General features: G+C 37.2%; 1 protein-coding gene and 1 long non-coding RNA gene across 5 annotated transcripts; one reads left to right on the top strand and one right to left on the bottom strand.

The window, feature by feature from the left end:
• Positions 1–3,521: 3,521 nt before the first annotated feature.
• Positions 3,522–19,305, bottom strand: LOC149943747 (cytochrome P450 2F2-like). 3 transcript variants are annotated; one of them, XM_090174996.1, is made up of 9 exons: positions 18,979–19,305; positions 12,256–12,435; positions 12,098–12,191; positions 8,147–8,302; positions 7,175–7,383; positions 6,976–7,101; positions 6,191–6,295; positions 5,536–5,667; positions 3,522–4,204 (listed from the first exon to the last, which is right to left on the bottom strand). In XM_090174996.1, exons 1-9 carry the CDS (start codon positions 19,199–19,201, stop codon positions 3,849–3,851), a joined length of 1,581 nt encoding a protein of 526 aa, XP_090031122.1. In that variant the 5' UTR covers positions 19,202–19,305; the 3' UTR covers positions 3,522–3,848. The 3 variants fall into 3 exon arrangements, with proteins under 3 accessions (XP_090031122.1, XP_090031124.1, XP_090031123.1); XM_090174998.1 differs by lacking the exon at positions 18,979–19,305 and adding an exon at positions 12,556–12,632; XM_090174997.1 differs by lacking the exon at positions 6,191–6,295.
• LOC149943748 (uncharacterized) lies at positions 18,944–19,983 on the top strand. 2 transcript variants are annotated; one of them, XR_016480860.1, is made up of 3 exons: positions 18,944–19,103; positions 19,223–19,487; positions 19,578–19,983. It is a non-coding gene; the product is annotated as an uncharacterized LOC149943748 (long non-coding RNA). The 2 variants fall into 2 exon arrangements; XR_016480861.1 differs by having other exon boundaries at positions 18,945–19,103; positions 19,717–19,983.
• The last annotated feature ends 614 nt before the right edge of the window (positions 19,984–20,597 follow it).

Below are 20,597 nucleotides of genomic sequence, written 5' to 3' on the forward strand. Positions count from 1 at the left end.
GAGAGGACTGCCAGTAGCAAGGTCCGTTAGAGAGAAAATACACTTGGTTCTACCGTACTTTTTGGGTAGCAACAACTACTTTTACTTTCTGCTACTTTTCCTTATTGGTTGCTCTGAAATTCTGCCACAATACAATTGGGACATAAGCACGGTGCACGGATTGTTGGTAAAGGAAAATCGGACGTACCGGACCAAAACTGAGTCTAGAGAAAATGCCCGCATCCCCAACGTTGCTATCAGGCCCACGGCCCAAGAGTGCATTTTTTAAGGGGATAGTTATACTTTTTCGGAGAGAAACCCGTTTGCTCATACCCGGTCCCTAGGCTGTATGTGCCCCCGTTATTTGCACCGGCTTCCCCCCACTCTTGTCGGGCTTGATAGGGTCTACGAGAAAAATTATTATAATCATTAAGCTTAAAAACAGTGTTATTTATAAAACCACATATTCTGATATTGTTACAATCAAACGAAACTTATGCAAGAATATTTTGAGGTTCTAATTAAGCCTCTAATCCCAAACAATGTTTGTCAATCGTGCACAAATGTTAAAATTTAAGAATTTATAGACGTATTAACAACTGCTTTAAATATATAAAAAATATTTCGAAACAAAAGTTTTTAACCAAAATAAATATTCAATATATTCGATTGTCGAAACAGAAAAAGGAGGTGGCAATTTAATTTAATTTGATTCAAACTATTATTTAATTCACATATGTAATATAATGGAATAATTAAAAATGCTAATAATTTATATTCATATTAGTTAATTATTATTAAAGCATACTTAATATATTAATATATTATTTATTAAATAGAAATTATTTTTAACTAAGATAAAATAAAATAAGGTGTACAAAACTCAATTAATTGGCTTTTGAAAAAAATAAAAAAATTGTAAATCCAGTGGACAGCACCCAATTTGATTGCCGGAAGAAAAACCACACCCTTACCTTACCTTGTGTGGTCTTTGCTACTTTTTTAATTTTAAGACGGGACACTACTTTGCGATCTTGGGCTCACTGCGTGTAGGATGTGAATATCTTCGGGAACGAGAAACAAGTTCGCCAAGAAGGCGATAATATTATTTCGTGAACGTATTCCATTTAAGCAGGTAGCATAAAATCATAAATTTGTAATAAACCTTCAAATTGATTGAAATAATAATTCTGACCATAATTAAAAAAATTAAGAAATTTATAGCCGTATTATTATTGAGTGGGGTGGCAAGCCAAACACTTCGACCTAAGGTCCATTGTGCATCCCCAAACTGGTTGACTTAAATAAGTCCTATTGCCGACATAAAGCTTAAAATCTGCCCGGCCGTGATATTAGAGACGTCATACGTCTCCAACCGATGCATACCCAAATGCTCAAACCTCTGGGCTGCATAGTAATCGCAGCTACAGAGTACATGTGAGGCAGTTTCCTCCTCAGCTAGACAAGATCTGCAAATCGGGTCATCACTGACCCCGATAAGCGTTAAATGTCTGTTAAGATGGCAGTGACCTGTTAGTAGGCCAGTAACAATCCTAATACTGGACCTAGAGAGCGAGAGTAATTCTCTAGCTCTCTCCCTAGAAGGGCCAAGAGTGAACTCTTTGGCCTGCCTTTGACCCTCAATTTCAGACCATTGTCTGAGTTGACGATCCGACATAAACTTGGAGATTAAGCCGCGTACAAGTCCTCGGGAGATGGGGAGAGCAGGTTCTGGACCAATGAACCCAGCCCTCGCACCTTCCTTGGCCAAGGCGTCGGCCCTCTCATTCCCAAGATGCCCCTTATGCCCAGGTACCCAACAAAGTTGAACTTTATTGTGCAACCCAAGAGTGCAGAGGAGATCTAAGCAGCTAAAAACCAGTTTAGAAAGAATACTATACTGGCTGAGAGCTCTAAGAGCAGCCTGGCTATCTGAATAAATCTGGATAACCTTCCCATGATACCCCTGATGTAAACAGTGAGCAACACAGGAGCAAATTGCAAAAATTTCAGCCTGGAATACACTAGTGTGTATCCCTAGACTTTCATAAAAGCCAAAATTATTAGTAAGGCAATACATCCCCGCACCAGTGCCATAGTGTGTCTTAGACCCATCAGTGAACCAGACGATCTCTCCTCTGGTACCGAGGGTCAAGTGACTCCACTCCGCACGGCTAGGGAAGTTGACCTCAAAAGGTTTACTAAAGTGGAGTTTAGTAACCATCAGATCAGAGCCCATTGTTAAAATCGGCATCTGATTGGATATATCTCGGAAGAGCTTGGTGTGGCTATGCTCCCAATTATTAGCCTTCCACCAGCCATTTTGGTTAAGCCTATAGGCACCTAAAAGGGCAGCTTCCTCAATAAAAAGGTGCAGAGGAAGCATATTCAGGAGTATTTCCAGAGAAGCGCTTGGGGCTGTTCTCATGGCTCCTGTAATGCCGACACAAGCCAGCCTTTGCAGAGTGCGCAGATCAAACCGCACAGTCCTTAAAGTAACCCTTGGCCACCAGACCACAGCTGCATAAGACAGGATAGGTCTGATGATCATGGTGTACAGCCAGTACACAGTCCTGGGGCTTAAGCCCCAGGTCTTGCTAACTGCACTTCTAGTTCTCCAAAATAACATTTTGCCCCTCTTGACTATGTAGTCAAGGTGTGGTTTCCATGTTAGTTTGCTATCCAGGATGACCCCGAGGTACTTCACCTCGGTGCTCTCAACTAGGTCCTTTCCAAATAAGGAAATACCCTCAAACATACCTTTTATCCTTCTACGAGTAAAAGGAACCAAGACAGTTTTATTAGGATTAACCATGAGGTTGACCTCCCTGCACCAGCTCTCAACTGATGCTAGGGCCCTCCTCATTACGTCCTTCACTGTTGCCGGGAATTTCCCAGTAATGATGATAGCAATATCATCGGCGTAACCGAAACAGCGGCATCCTCCCCTGTTCAACCTCCGAACGAGTTCATCCACCACCAGGCACCACAGAAGGGGAGAAAGAACGCCCCCCTGTGGGCAACCACGACTGGTGGAGACCATAAGGGAGTCACCCAGCAAGGAGGATACCACTTTTCGGTCAGTTAACATAGATTTGATCCAAAGGCACAATGTGTCATTGATACCAAACCTTTTCGCAGCCTTAAGTATAACTGCACTGGAGACCTTATCAAAGGCTCCCTCAATATCAAGAAAAACTGCTAACGCAATTTCCTTGTGCTCAATTGCTTTTTCCAGGCAGCTGCTGATACCATGCAGGGCGGTCTCAGTAGACCTGCCCTTCTGGTAAGCATGCTGCGCAGTCGACAGAGGAGAGTTGCAAAGAACCTCCTCCCTAATGTAGTTGTCCACCATTTTCTCCAGAACGTATTCCATTTAAGCAGGTAGCATAAAATCATAAATTTGTAATAAACCTTCAAATTGATTGAAATAATAATTCTGACCATAATTAAAAAAATTAAGAAATTTATAGCCGTAAGAATATTTAACGACGTACATAATAGCGTATAACTAACCATAATTTTTACAATATATTAGCATTATGAAATTATGATGGAAGTAAACATTTTTTAATTGACATCGTACATTGCCCAACATTTGTTTTTCCGCAATTGCGTTCCTAAAGTAGCCCAATCTGGCTGCGTTCCAATCCCTCTTTCATTATGTCTTGCCCGGGGGGCACGAAATAAAAAGCCTAGAACTGCGGCTACTTAACTGAGTACAATATTGGTTACTTATGTTACTTAATATTATATCCGGGATAGTGTACTTGGGATTTTGAATAAGAAATATTTTGAATTCATCGAAATATTTGTAAAGTTAATTTAATGACGGAATATTGATGAAAACAATAGAATTAGTTAAACCATTACGATATTTTCACGACTTTAAGTTTACAAGGTTTAGGAATGTTAAAAGAAAATATATTTAAAGGTTCCAAATCTGCGTGTTGAACACTGTCGGGTAACTCGAAGGCGCACTTTAAAAGAATGCCAGCTAAGATCAGGAACAAGTCCGCTTGCGCCAACCTTTCTCCGGGACAAGACCTTCTGCCCAGACCAAAAGGAAGGAATCCGTTCAGACGATTGATGTTCTTCACAGATCCGTTATCTTCGAGGAACCTTTCTGGACGAAATGACTCTGGATCTTCCCAGATGGAAGGGTTCATGTGTTGAGTTATAAAGTGAAAGGTCACGCTCGTTCCTTTGGGTAAATTGTACCCAACTAGAAATGAAAATTTTACTATTAGACTGAAAAGATCAAGTTAATTGCCATACGTTTCTTAAATGGGAGACCATTTTCCAATTAAAAGCTCACTATTTTGAGAATCAAGAACGCCAACTTGGCCATAAGTATGTCAACTATTTTTAAGCTTCTTTGCTTTTTACTAAAAGATATTTCAAGAATGACCACGCATTTTCGGTGGACTATACAGACTAACTCATTAGGCCTTTGCCCCATTAGCTTAAAGAGTCCGTGCAGAAAGCAGTGATGGGGCGATGGAATACGTGCGTGTGCATTTATTCCCAAAAGGTGTGCTTTTACCGCTAGAGGCACTAATCGTCTTGAATATGACGAAAAATATTTCTCATTTGACACAGCTTTCAATATTTATTTAGACTAACTGACCTATTTATGAAATATAAATCTAGAAATACGGTTATACCCCCTCTCTGTGAGCTTGGAAATAAGTAACGCTTAATCTTAAATTTCTTCCAAGTTCGGTAAGTTGATAATTCATCATCCAACGTGCAGTGGCGTAGCTGAGAACTCAGAGTCCCCCCACCAAAATCTCTATGAGGCCCCCCTTTTTAATTTTTTATGGTTAGCGGGGCCCCCCTCCGAAACACGAGGCCCCCCCGCACCGCGGGCCCTGCGGACCATCAGCTACGCCACTGCCAACGTGGACTCTACCTATGCCCCTTCTGTTTATTTCCCAGAAAAGGAGTCATGGATTTGTCATGTGTGAAATTGTATTAGATTTGTAAAATAGGTTTTTATTTTATACTATCAAAGCTAAAAGACCCGTTCGCAAGGAAAATTTGGCAGATAATCCAGGTATTTTCGTCAATGTATATTTGCAATGAACATTTTAAATCCGACCATGCTGAAGATGACGCGACAAAGACTAAGAAAGGATTATTAACATCGCGAATACAAACGACTAAGTGAATCGGTAAACAAAAAGATGAACGAGCCATCAAGAAGTAACGTCCAATTGTTACAATCGCGCGACAAAAAACAGAACGCAGAATTAACCAACGAAGTGTCTCTTAAAAATCCAAAACATCATTTTATAATTGGGGCGAACAACGTGTGTTGCATTGCGGCTTCTAATTACCTACTGCCAACCAGCATTCATCGCACGTCGTTTTTTAATAAAAGCGGTTCAGCCTCTAGTGTTGTATAACGCCATATTCAGCATTACAAAATTCTTCCTCATTATACAAATTATAAATAAAGTAAAAAAAAAGGTTTTTTGTTATTTTGCGCAGGGAAATTTTCACAAATATATTGTTTTAAAACATTTACCGAAAATAACTTATAAAAATTACCAAATTCGACGTCGCTTGTGGCTTTTCGTTCCATCGCGAAACTAATAATCGGTCGCAACCTTAAAACTTCGTGAATGACAGCTTGCGTGAAAGGGCAGTTTTGCTTGTCTTCTTGCACTGGTATTTTGTCCCCTGTATGAATTAAATTCGAATTAAAACGCTAAAATAGTAATTATGATATCAATTCAGCAGCTGGGATTAAAGAGAAGAATGCATGATAATACATTTAGGTCGGTCATGACATTACGACGCCAATGGTGGTCACGTGATTGTTTGGTGTTTTATGTCGTGATTTGTGACGTACAATAATGTCATGCCGGCCGGGTTAAGGTGGGACTTAGCTCTGATGTATGCCTACGACGCTACGAGTAAAAATAAAGGTTGTATTTTTGATAAATTAAGCTGTTGTTGTAAAATCAAACAAATATGTTAATCAAAAATCTTCTTAAAAAGATTTCTAGCACATAAGCACCTTTGACTTATATTACCAGAACAACGGGCATTGTTAAAGCTATATTATGATAAACCGTTTTAAAATATGGCCTTTAAACGTTTTCCGCGATTCTCTGGAAATACTTTTAACTGTATGAAAGCAAACCTACATTAAGTGAAATTTAGAAAAGTAGACCGACACGAAGTTGTCCACAATTTTTACCAATTTCATTTTGTAATTCTTTCCGAAGCTTATTCTGAACCTCTGGATATTGGCACAAGAACAGAAGAATCCACGTTAACGTTACTCTCGTGGTGTCAGTACCGGCTATAATTAATGTTGAAGAACATTAGATCGATTTCAATAGAGGATTAACTTTTGGCATATTTGCCATTAAAATGTTTTAACGTGATTTTTTTCACCTAGATTGATCAGATTGAAAACAGTGCTTTAATTAAATTGGGTTAGCATCATAATTTGGAAATTTTCTCTAAATAAATGAGGCCAAAAATTACGTTATTAGCTGTAATTTACGTTTCACAGTTCCTCTAGTACATTTATATAAGCATGTACACCAGCCCGGAGGTTATTGAAGCATCCATCAGTTTAAAAATTAGCTTTACAGGCTCCTTATGATTATTTACAATAAACATTAGAAATAAAACTATGAAGGTCTGAAATATGTAAAATAGTACCTTACTAAAGCTATTAAATTGGGTGAATACAGTTTATCATAAATAAAATATATCTACAAACAGTAAATTTTTACATTTATATCGTTAGACGTAGTAAATTTTGAAACGTGATGCGTTGAAAACACAGCGATTTGAAGATAAATAAGCTCCCTTTCATATTAGCTTGAGTCTGCGAATGTACGTCTTTCCTTTAATGACCTTGATGGATGCTGTACTTGTATTACACATTTTATGGGTCAAAGGCCAAAACGAAACTACATGTAAGCTATATTTCCTAGACCCTTTCAAAAACGTGTGAGAGATAAAACCTACCCATGAAAAAATCGAATAGAACTAGAACCATGTTCTCATCGGTGAAGAATTCGGCCGTTCCCTTGTCATCGCTTTCCGATTCCCGTTTAGCAGCCAAGCAAGCGTCCGTGAAATCTCGAACAAAACCTGGATGGGCCAAGTAAAATATTTCGAATAACACCTTCAAATCTAATTTTGATAACAAAGAATAGTACTTAACCTTCTTTGTATGTCTCTTTGTGATGTTTGTATTGGGCTTCAATGGGATCGATGAACTGACGAATGATTTGCTTCGATCGCTTCTCCTTCCAGCGAAGAATGTGATGCAAGAAAGGGTAAATATCGAAGATGGTCCCCACGTTCAGTTCCGACTGAATCTTTTCGTTTGCGCTACGAAGGTTCACAAACTCTTCGTCATCCATGCGGTACCTGAAGAAGTCAAGATAATCTAACTTTTAACTATGAGCAAAACGCATAATAACCCTCTTAGAGATTTCTTAATAGCCAAGGATACAACTGCGCGTGTTAGCATAGTGACTGAGGAAAATCAGCTCATATCAGGAAGGAACTAATTTAACTGAGCCGTGGCATTTTTAATTATCTGGAAATCTCTCATTGTACTAATTCCTGAGCTACATATTCTAAGTATCCTACACTGCAGGGATGCCTAAATTTTTAATTCGAAAGATGTAAATTTTCAAGATCGCCATAGCTTTCTTTGTATATAATATTTTTAATAGAAGATTCAATACATTTCGGTTACCTCGGCTAAATGGCGATTTTTATTTGCTTGAAACATGTAAATTAGCAGTCTAACTCTGCTTTTTCAAAATACCATTCAAAGAAATTCGTTAATAGTGATTTATGTAATATAATAATGTAATTTTTATAATAATAAATGTTTACATTTTGTCAGAGTAATACCAGATGTAAATTTTGTCGTAATGCGGTGCATGCTACTGCGGTTTTGGAGGAGAGATAAATATTTATGACTTTGAGATTAAAGATATATTTTATATTCTTCTATTATGTTGCCTTTAAAAAATTCAGTAAACGCCCTCAAAAGGCAAGCGAATTAATTAAAACAATATGCCAAACATTGATTAAGGATCCAGCTATTATGCATATGTAGTTGGTTGTAAGTTGAAGGAATCGTGAATTGAGAATGAAACTATCTCTGCATTAAGATTACCTTTTCCCGAAAGCCGTCGAGGCAAGAATGTTGTAGATCGCCAAATAAAGGTAGTTCGTCGGGTCAATGGGCTCCTTTTCAGCTTGCATTAGTGGGATGACATGACCGAGACAATTGTCCACCAGTACTGGCAAGTCGTTGCTAATTGAGTATTTCCTGCAATCGTTTTAAAATAACATGTAAGCTGAATGAAATGTCTATAGACTAAACATAAAATGTACACTAATTTGGGTGATTTGAACTTTGAAGCATCTTTTAAACCCATTTCGAGTAAAAAGCAAACTTTATTAATCAAAGGATCGTCATTTATCGTAAGCTAAAAGCGGAATCCCGTTTCAAACATTTGCTTTCAAATCCGACCACCAGCTCCTAAATCCGGACAAGCTTTCAGAAAAGAGAACCATAGTTAGGACTTAGCATAAATCCGTTTATTCATTGAAAAATAAGTAAAATACATTTGTGTTTTCCTATTAAATTTTAGCAATAGGTGTTTCTATAAAGTAAAACAATAAAAATTAAAAGGATAAAATGTTTTTATCTGCGTCACTAGCGCCAGTTATTTAAGTGCTTTACTTGCACGCGAGTTTTGAACGCGGGTTTCAGATTCCGAAAGGTTTCGCGACTGCAGCACGTGCTCTCTACCTTCGAGAGCTACAGCTAAGTGACGTAGACAAAACATTATCACATGTCCCCCCGTATTTTATAGAAACAACTATTAACTTAAAGAGATCCTTTTACGAGAAAGCTAAAACAGGGTTCGTACAATGATCGTGACCCACATTTCCATACATAACAGGATCTTGTACCTAGCCTTGTTTCGCGAAATAGCGTCGTCCGCTAGTAAAAAATGGTTTTATAATCACGGATAAATAAAATATTAAAACGTCTTGATCAATATCGTTATTTTAAATTCCACGTCGATAAATAACGAAGGAACGAGTGTAGTTTCAGAATGTCCGGAATTGTACTTAATTAAAGTATCGGGTAACTCATCCTTGCAAATGTTTTTTTTGTAAACCAAAAAATGTCATTTCCAAAGAAACAAAATTATTTCGAACCCCTTTTCTCTGCAGGGGTCAGCCTACCTTTAAATTGGCCTCAGTTTAGTGGGGTTATTTAATGGTGGTGTTTAATTCTAGTTATATCATCGCTGGATCTTATCATACGAAATGGAAATGATGTTTTAGGTATTGCCCATAAAGATTAACGATTATAATTTGATTGTCAGGCATAGCAACCACCACCCTAAATAAAACCCCATTAAGAACGTCTGCTATCTCTAAAGATGATTCCCCAAAGTGAACGTGTTTAAGACTACGTCTTATGCTTTCAGCAGTGTATGGCTGAGCGGTTAACCAAAATTGGTTTTAAATTCAGTTCAGGGCTTATAAAGTATTTGATAGTTTTGATTATTTACCTTCTAATCGAAAACTAATATTTTTTAATGCAGTTAATCGATTTAAAAGTTTCCCTTACCGATTATTTGAATTGACAATTAAATAATCAAAGAAAAAATCGTCTGAAGGCTGTTTTTGTTGGGAAATGTCGCAGGTACTGGTTGGGAGCGAGGGAGTTTCATTTTCCGTAACACGTCGATCGTTAGACTAATTTCGACTTAGAAGTAGAAAGGAATAAAAACGAGAATGGAGCAGGAGCGATCTACAACACATGATGTATAATTTCCGCTCCTCTCTTGTAGCCACTGATGGAGTCAATCTGGCAAACTCCTTATCTCAGCTTCTGACGTCAAAAGCGCTATTCACCCAACAACAAAATAGTCCATTAAAACACGTTTGGCATAACGGTAGAAACGAAATGTCGTAATGGCACTTGCGCCACAGCGGAGAAAGTAAAACAAGTTTGGTACCTATTTATTTCTTGGAAGATTTAAAGCTGAAGACTAAGCTATCGAAAACCGTTTTTATCCGTCGGTTTTTAATTCATAATGGTGGATGAACAAGTAAGAAAGTTTGCAAGGAATTTCAATTAATGTGGTGAGAATTTAAACAATAATGAAGATAGTATCATCGTTGAAGGAGAGGCAAACTGCGTTCAAGGAAAACGGGGTCCCATTTGGTTGAATTACGAAGATATTGGAAATATTTCATCCCGCTGACAAAGATGCTGTACACCAATCGCTAGAATTTTCTAATGCACGAGCGCAATGTTAAGTCACCTTAAAAAAGACAAACGTACAGAGAAAAGCCATTTGGGAGCTCCGACCAAACAATTTAACCAATGTCACGAAAGATAATTAAATTAGGTCTTTAAGTAACTTGATAGTCTTTTCATTTCAAATTTGAAGAAACTAAACAACAATCAAATAATATGAATTTGCTAATAAATGGTAGCTAAAGACTTGCAGCCTTATATCGCAGTTAAAGAGTCCGTTTTTGGAACCAGATGCTAACCACATCAGACATCTCTATCAAATTAAATTATACCAAAACTATAAGACGAAAACCAATATTAGAAAACTTCCGAAATCCATTGTGCTCCCGAAAGCAAAATTTAATGCATTTATTAGCGTATCTGTTAAGTTTTGTAGTTCGAAATTAATATAATCCTCTATGTCAATGATGTGTAATAATTTACAAAATAATTTCCTACCAAAGCATTACAAACAGAGGCGGCGATCGGAAAACATTTCTGTTGGCGCACGACCAATTAATTTTTTATCCAAAAATCCATATAATTAAAACTTTTCTTACTATATTTATATTTTTAAAGTGTTCTTTGTAATATCTCATCCGTCAATGATATATTGATAACAAAAGTTAATTCGATATCTTTAGAAAAATATCTGTGTACATGGATATATAAGTAAACCTTTCTTGGCCAAATACATTACGAAGGTATTTTAGGTAATAAAGGGTACACGACGGGGCGATTTTTTTTCGACGAATCTATCGAAATCAATTTTACTCGCATCTGCAATCTCGAAATAACTTCTGTAAAAAGACTGAATTCGGACTGAAATGTCCTCAATTTTATTTCTGTGGGGGCTCGAACCCCAGAGCACCCACGGGATCGGCGTCACTGATTACAAACATATTTAAGAAAACATGAGAAATACGTTACAAAAGAAAATGGAATACTTTCGATTAGGAGGACTGGTGCCCAAATTTTTAGATAAGACAATTAAGATTTGCTTGGCCAACACGCTTTAACTAGCGATCGACGATAGAAATTTGAAATCTTTGGATGATATCATGCCTCAATATTTACGACATTTGGTTAAAGCTGTGAAAAATATGTTCTTCAAATACAAGCGTGATGAAGATTACGTTCTTGCTACGCTGTGTGATCTCAGTCTTATCGCAATTCTGGATATAATGGATCGTAAAACTAATTGAAGATAGTATTCGGGGTAACGCAATATTAGTGGTCACCAAAGAAAACCTGTGTTACCAGTTATCTACACCGGTAGGGAGCTCGTCTTCATAATTATTGTGCTACGCCATTACTAGTCCTTTCTTTGAACTAAATTCTTAAAAAAAAATGGGGGTGAGCAGGGACATCATTCGGGTGGGGCTAGGGGGAATTTCCCCTTCGCCATTTTTACGAGCTTAAAAAGGTCACGAATAAATTTGCATATAGCTACAATAGAAACGTCCTGTTTAATTTCACGTATTTATGGTTTTTGCAATTATTCCATAACTATATAATTAAAAACCCAAAAATAAAAAAGAATTTGACGTGATTTTGCCCTGTAAAAAACCCTGTTTCCCCAGCTCCCAGGACATTCAAAATCTACCCTTCTTGACCAATCTTGAAATAACGTCCCTGGAGGTGAGACTTTGTATCTCTCAATATTATTATAATTAATACTTACTGTTTATCCCGTTCACTTTCCCGCCCTCCCTAAGAAATTCAAGCAGTTTTTGATTCTTTCGACCTCATTCTGCGCTTTGTAGTAGTTTAATTTTAATTTAAATGAAACGTATTTACCTAACAGCCTGCAGAAGCATTTTTCTCAGCGTTTCCCAGAGTGGACTGAAATCGGACATAATAACATCTTGATGACCATTTAAAAATAGCTGACCTGAAGGAAAAGATTCAAAATTATTTAACACATGGAATACTTTTAAATATAATTAATACGCTACCTGTATATCTCGGTTGTCTTCCACTGAATGCGTTCTTCATGTCGACCAAACCTTTTCTGAGCTCAGGCCAACCGCAGACAACCACAACAGGTTCCAATCCGATCCAAAACGTAAACACTTCTCCATACTTCTTTCTCAATTTAAGCACAACTTCGTTAGTTACAACATTTCCGCGTAAGGCTAGAACAAGTTGAAAATAACCAGTTACAGTCAACTCCATACAGTGACTGAGTAATTGAATTATATCAAATACTACTAATATTACATAATAGGCCTTTTATTTTAAAAAACTCAACAAACTTTAATTATGACACTTGAAGTACGCGGATGCTTTGCCCCTGACATGCTTATATCTAGCCGTTCAATGTCAATTAATAGTCTAGTCGTTATTTTCAAATAACGGTCGAAAATTCTACAGATCAGTTCAGAAAAATAAAACGACGGCACAAACATCCGACCTTTTCGGTGTAGGGAAACAGCGCTGCCAGGCAAACAAGATACACAGAAAACCAAAAAAATATATAGCAGTGTTGTCAGATTCAGATGATTATGTTTAAAATACACCGAGGAAGTAAATAAATATTTGGCGGCGTAGTATCGCCTCGGACTATTTCTTGCTACACTAGTAACACTAGTCCTTTGCTCAGACTGGATAATGTAAATGGAAAGTTAAGGTGGAACTCCGGATAGCTTAGGGCAGGCGAATAGTTTTCCCTTTGTGACTGCCAACAATTTCGAAATTGTTCCATTTATTAACGACTTGGTGCACTAAATACTTTCGAGAATGTAATCGCCGAGGCTTAGGGAAAAAAAGAACACTTTCAAAATGAATATTAACACTTCGGCAAAAACTAATTTTTAAGAGAAACATAAAATTTTATATTGTTTATATTATATCTCTTATATGTCTACCGCAAAATTGAAAAATAGAACTTCGCACGCTTGAGGCACTTTTTATTGGGCGTGAATTTCCGAATGGGTAATCACTTCAGCTATCATGCGCCCAAATCGAAGGTGATCACCCTCTAGTAAATCAACTGCAACCACAGTTATAGTATGAAAAATCACTGACAATCAGAGAACAATTGTGAAAAATCACGGAACATCTTTCGAAAATAAGAAATCAGTTGCACAAACATGTGACGAGTAACTGCCCCCTCGGAATTTCCCGCGAAGACGAGATTTGCACACCAAATCACGGCAAAAAATTTCCAGCATCTAAGACTCCACCTAACTATTTAAAAAGTAAAAATTACACTTCATATGGGTATTTTATAGTTTGTAACAATTTTAGAAAGTTAGTATATGCCGTATTTTCGAACTATTTTTATTTTCCAAAATAATAAAAACAAATCAGTAGAAGTAGTAAATAGTAAGAAATATACTATAGAGACAGATACTTCATGGTTTAAAATAAACTTTTATTTTAAACCATGAAGTATCTGTCTCTATAGTATATTTCTTACTATTTACTAGTTTAAATTAACCATGGTTAAATTTTGCGTTTATGATTAAATCAGTAGAAGCCTAAGAAGGTACATGTTTGAGCACAATAGGAGGGTCAATATCATAAAACTTCTAGAATGTAACTTTATTTTGGATCGCACAAGTTTTACGTGAGTTTATCAACATCAACCTATCGGCAGTGCCGAAGAAAGGTCGCAGAAAGAATAAATGCAAGAGGATATTCGTGACTTCTCTTATAATCATTTTTAATCATCGGACGAAGAGGGGGAAATATGTGTTAACAGCAAAATACTATACATATCTATCGAGATAAGTATTAATATCTGCAAAAGTGACGTGATCACCAATAGTGTGCCAGTTCCTATACTTTCCAATGCTTAAGATTAAATGAATGCTGCTGTCGAAATAGACAACAAAGAACGCTAAGCTAGGATGGACGATGCATGCTTCTTATGGTTTGTTCTTTCGTGTGCGGAATTAAATTTGCCGTAGCGTTTCCATCTAGTGGCAAGAAATCTATAAACCTGCTCGGCTTCAGCGCTTCCTTAGTTCTTGAAACTTTCAAGAGGCGTCAGTTTCTTCTTTGGAACTTTATTATCTACCCGAAGAATATCCTCCATCCTCCATTCGCCACTTTTACTTCGCGTGTTACGACACCATACCGTGTGACTCTCAAAAAATAAAAAAAACTTCGCGTGTTACCCACTTTTGCTATCGGTTATAAAGTTTCATTGAAACTTCTACCTTCGCAAGAGGGAGTGAAAACTGTGGTGACAATGTCTAACTACGTGTTTCAGTTTGATGACAAAAATTTATACTTTTCTCTTAACAGATAAATTGTGAACTTCTGGTATGAGGGATATTTATTGATGTATGAAAATATTATTAAATTGCGTGATCAGTTGTCATGAAACTTTCATAATTTTTCATAACGAGTTTCCGAATCTATATTATAAGAAGCGCTTGGTACGTCGGTCGTCGTCGTCGTCGTACGTCCGAGCTTTCAGGAATGTTTGCTTAGTCTGTCACGAAGCCAAAGGCGGGGCGGCGAGGAAAAAGCGACCAGCGGCACAAAGGGAAACCGAGACTGCCTTTCGCTTCGTTACTGAGGTGGTTCTCAAAATCTGTCACCCCTGAGAGTTGGGCCGTGTTTGTCCCAACACGCAATACACCCGAAATTTTCTCTGTTTCCGCCGCGGATTTCGGAGGTGGGGGGATTGTATGGGGTAGTTTCGGAAACGGGGAGGTAGGAGAGAGGGGGTTTCGGAGTCGTTCCGATTTGAAAGTCCCGTGGCCTTTATGCACAGCCATTGGATACAGGGGATTTAAAGGGGTACAGGGTTGAGTAATTTTTGCTGGGAAAAGGGTACCACGGAAATTTTCGCATTGGAAAGGACGGGGAGTACTACGGAAATTCTCGCATGGAGAAAAGGGGGAGAGGGTACCACGGTAAGTATCACATGGGAAAAGTGGAGAGGGGGTACCACGGTAATTATCACATGGGCAAAAGGGGGAGGGGTACCCCGGTAATTATCACATGGGAAAAAGGGCCTTACTGGGGTGGTTCTACTATGGGGAAAAGGGTACCACGATAATTATCACATGGGGAAAAAGGGGAAGGTGGGTACCACGGTAATTATCACATGGGGAAAGGGTACCCCAGTAATTATCACATGTATAATAATAAATGATTAAAACAGAGGCTTTTTTTCACAGTGTTTTCCCGCTTCTTCCTAGTGTGAACCACGGCTTATATACACAGGTTCGAAATCGATGTACTTTCGTACGTACTAAAGAAGGGGTACACTCACCATGATTGTGAACAAAGAACTAATTTATATTATTATTTTAAATTTAAGTACAATTTAATTATAACAAAAGCAAAAATTGCTGTTTTAAAATGTTATTTTCTTACTTTAAAAATTTTATTTAAACTATCAATAATTAAAATTTGAATGCCGGTGGCGCTAGTACCGGGCCTCCACTCCCAAGGATCTGATAACTCAAAGTGGTTTTAATTCAGCACCTACTGAAGAATACGATTAATTTTGACAAGCTAGAAGACCAGCAAAAGTATATTTCCATAATGCTAGATGAGAACAGAAAAACTAGCGGACGAAAAGCCAATTAAAAGTTTAAAAGTTCTACGATAGATGGCGGTCCTTTTTATGTCCGTGAATTTTTTACTGCCCCACCTAAAACGGGAGACGACCACTGAAGGTTAGCTTGAATAGCCCTAGCTTTTATCGCTGCTTAGCCATGTGTTTACTAAACTTGAGAAATAGCTAAGCCTAGGCTAAATTAAAAAAAATATGATTAAAGGAACTCCGGGGCCCCCTGCGAAAAACAACTCGGGGGCCCTTTTATAAATAGCACCGATTTTAATCATTAACGTTTGGGGGCCCCTAGTTCTCGGGGGCCCCCCCGCGCCGCGGGGTCTGCGGGGCGCTATTTACGCCACTGGTAGTCCTCACAGCAAGATCCGGGAAAGTGACTAGCTTTTCGAGACCGAGCTAGTATTATCCCGAAGCAACTAACGGCCGATTTCAGCCCCTTGTATCTCTTCAACCACTCAGAGTAGTAGCACATGTAACATAATTACTCATAAGTATGCTACTAGCTATATTTCTTCACTAACATTTTGTTTCACAGATATTGCGTCATCCATATCCTACGTAATATTTGACGTCATCGAATCTCAAATGCCGATAATGCCTTCGCCCAATTAGCTCTACGTCTGATAAACCGACGGCCATTATTTTAGTAAAAAACCAGTTTGAACAACCAAAGCCTAAGAGCTAAAATGAACTACAATATTGTGTCAAGTTCTGTTAATGTAATTAATTATGAAATTAATGAAGTTCTCGGAGAATCACGTTCTAAAATAAATATGCATTGTCAAATAAAAGAAGCAGGTTTACTGGAAAAAATTCAGGTTGAGCTTTTCTTGAGCATCTACACGGTTAAAGTTCTTTGCAGATTCTTTTGCCTAGGCCTAACTCTTCTAAGCTTGGTATGGGTTTTAATAACGCTGGTGGAATATTCCACTTCACGACTTGTTCCATTTTCGGAAAGCGATCACTTACTTGTCATTTTTCCCAACCTTTTATTTTTCTAAATTACTAGGATGAATAAAAAGGTTAAAATTTAACGTAGTCCACCTTTTTACTGGTTCGGGGTGAAACAAACCGTTAGTGAAAATTTTTGAATGGAATAAAGGTACAGTGGCATACTTATGAGTAATTATGTTACATATGGTAGTAGTATTATACCATTGGAAACACCAGGGGCATGCGACCAAAACACAATAAAACTATAAATCTAGGGCTGTTATGCTAATAATTTGACGTACTTAAAAATAGCCAAAGAGTAAAAAAAAACCTTCATCTTCTTGTTTTTTCTTCTTCTTGCAGACCACTCAAGAGCAAAAAACAACTTATCCGATTTGCATAAAAATTGGTGACCTCCTTCCACTTGTTTTCCCAGTGTGGCGTTCCAAAGGATAAGTCTCAGTGCCCAACCTTTTTTTTCTAAGCTTCTCATCATTTAACTTCATCCGAGCCCTCAAACCAAGAATTTAAGAATTTCAATAAAGCTACATTCGGCTGACTAACAATCCAACACAAAAATTCCTTCTCAATTTAAATGTTTTCCATATTATGTTAGTAACCAATAGTTTGACTCCCAAAATTACTAGGATTAATAAAAAGTTTCAAATCTAACTTAGTCCACTTTTTAACTGGTTCGTGGTGAAACCAACCGTTAGTGAAATTATTTGAATAGAATTAAGGCCTAAGTATACATTTTTTTCCCAAAATATAAGGCTTCGCCAGAGAAATGGAAAAATTGTAAAACAAATTACCAATTCTATGATGATGTGCAGCTTACACTTTCAATAGCTAGAGGGACCTTTTCTTACACGGTAAGAACATTAAAATTAATTTAGACTAGTTTTAATAAAGATTACTATTTATAATATGTCGTGTAGATTGCCAGTCACTTTCGTTATGAATGCCACAAGTAATAATGTGTTTACTATTAAATACTTGTTCGCCCTCAACTTAACACCTTTTACTTTATCCTACTATAAAATGAACATACTCATACTTTTCTGCTTTATTTTTAAAATTTCCCTAGTTTGCTTCCAAATTGCTGCTAAAATTTATCCCGATATCAGTGTTTCTTTCAAGACACCGGTACCCCTGAATGTCTGAATTTAACCAGTTACTTAGAACCCCTTTATTAATGATCAATATTATATAACGTAGAAGATTTAGTTTGGCCGTGAACAGGAGCGGATCCAGGCCATCAAGTAAGGAGGGGCGATCATGGGCATTCAAAAGTCGTCTGCTATTTATTCACAAATTTAGTTGGCAGGTATTAAAGTAGATGGCGCTATCGTTTCTAAGCTCGAAGCCAATATGGAGCGTGAAAATGTAACGTGGAGCTCTCATTTTCTTTTGCTTAAACGAAGTACTTTCTACAACTAGAAAGTCTAGTATACTCTAGTCTCTATAAATATATTTCAATAACTTCAAAAATTGTTATGTTTTTTCAAGTATTCTAAGGGGGGCGATCGCCCTCATCGCCCCCCCTATGGATCCGCCCCTGGCCGTGAATAAAATTTAACATTTAAGCTCAGCGTTGCCAACCTGTACGATAATTATCGTTTTGTACGATAATTTCACCTTCCGTACGATGTACGATATCACAACGTACGATATCGGCAATTGTACGATAATTCAGTAGGATGTACGATATTACAACGTACGATATCGGCAATTGTACGATAATTCAGTAGGATGTACGATATCACAACGTACGATATCGGCAATTGTACGATAATTCAGTAGGATGTACTATATTACAACGTACGATATTGACAATTGTACGATAATTCAGTAGGAATGAGTTTTTGTTATGTACGTTGTTGAAAAATACCAGTTTTGACGCTAAATTACAGTACGCTCTAAAAAAAATAGTACCATTTATAATAAATGCAAAATGGTATTTGAACCATAATTATAGTACGTATGGCAACGCTGCCGGTGATTCTCTATTCATCTATGTCTAAAGAGAGAGAAGAACCGTTCCCTCTTTTAATTTCGCCCCCCTTTTCTACTCGCTAGTCAGACCTCTAGATTTTTTTGAAGCGTACGATAAATAGAACTGAAATACGATAATTTTCGGGTGTTGGTACGATAATTCTATTCGATCAGGTTGGCAACGCTGTTTAAGCTACTATAGGCCACTCACCAAGTAAATTTCCAACGACGGGTAATGGTACTGGACCTGGAGGAAGTCGTCTCGCCTTAATGTACAAACTGCACGCCAAGTACGTTACCGTCCCGATTATAATAGTGACGAACCAACTTAAACAGGTAATGGCAGAATCTAGAATCATTGCTAAAAAAATACTCGGATTCGGAGATATTTGATCTGCTGGAGGATGTTGAGAAAATATTAATAACCTTTCCATTTGAAAAATTTGTTTATATAGTTAATTTTCAAGGCCTCAGCTCCTAAGCCTAGGACTATCACGAAACTGCGTAGTTTGATTGCCGGGGTTATTCTACCGTTCGAGCGACGCGTTATCGGGGAGAGAGCGCGTCGATGTTTTTCCTCGCAAAAGCCGGCTTCCCGGAAAGTAGGTCAGGCACTTGGAAAGTGTTTTCGAAAGAGGAATGAACTTTTTGAAGGTTTTACGAAGCTTCACTGTAGGCGGCGGGTGTAATAGGGGAATTCCGTTCTCTTTGGGTCTTGAGGTCAAGCATTTATTTTAATAATTAAATTATTATTTTTCCTATATTTAACCTATTTTGTTTCCTATATTTTCCTTTAATTATCCCATTTAGTTTCCTATATTTAGCCTATTTTGTTTCCTTTATCTTCCTTTCTTTCGCCCCTTTATTTCCTATTTTTCATACAAAATCTTCAAAGCTTTTCCCTGGTCAACCTGTCAATGTTTAATCACCCACAATTCAATATAATTAGGCCTTTTCAAGACCCTCCAATGTGGGCTACCATTATGCATATGGAAAAGCGAAAGCAGTAAAGATCATTCTTATCTTAACAGTGCGTTGCCCTTTTATAGTTCTTATCCTCTGCAACACAACGATTCTGAATACATTTAAGCAAGTACACGTGTTGTGCAACGTGAAGTTATCAAAATTCAATTGTTTGGGCATTGCAGATAAGTATTATGGGCACATGTTCACCTGAAATATTCATAACCGCTTCTTGAAAATGCAGAAAAGTAAAAATTAGAATGTTTAAATTAGTCTAAAATTATATATTAGATTTTATTTGTTCAATTTGAAATAACGTTGGATTATTAAAATGAATGAAAAATTAAAGTGTATATATTTTCTAAAATTAAATTGTTTATTTCTACCTAAATTTTGATGGCTAAAACAGGTTTAACTTTAAGGAAACATTACTTTGCGTTTTTAATACAGTTGATTTTAGTGATAACCCCTTCAAACTAAGTAGTCTTTCTTTCCGATATTTGGATGAAACTTAGCTTAACCCAATAAAGGAATGTGACAAATTGAACCAATAGCTAGAATCATTTCTTCACCATAGGAGTTAACCACTTTTTTTTAAACCAAATTATTATTTGCGGAATCATCAAAATAGTTTGAAATAAAGGGAACGTTTCTGGTAGATACTTTAACCGTGTAATCAGATTTTCCTCATGCTTGTAATTCAAAGCCGGGTGTACCCTACTTATTTAAGAACCAGCTAGCGCGGTTGGAATCTAAATGAGCGGAAATTTTCAAATAATTGAAATCAAAAGGCGGGAAGAATGGAACTAGCTTGGTAATTAGCTATTTAAGAATACAAATTTTAGATTGGTTAGTTAGTAGATTGAG

This window comes from Leiobunum rupestre, chromosome 5, assembly GCF_980474605.1.
Source record: "Leiobunum rupestre chromosome 5, qqLeiRupe1.1.hap1, whole genome shotgun sequence".
NCBI classification, from domain to species: domain Eukaryota; kingdom Metazoa; phylum Arthropoda; class Arachnida; order Opiliones; family Sclerosomatidae; genus Leiobunum; species Leiobunum rupestre.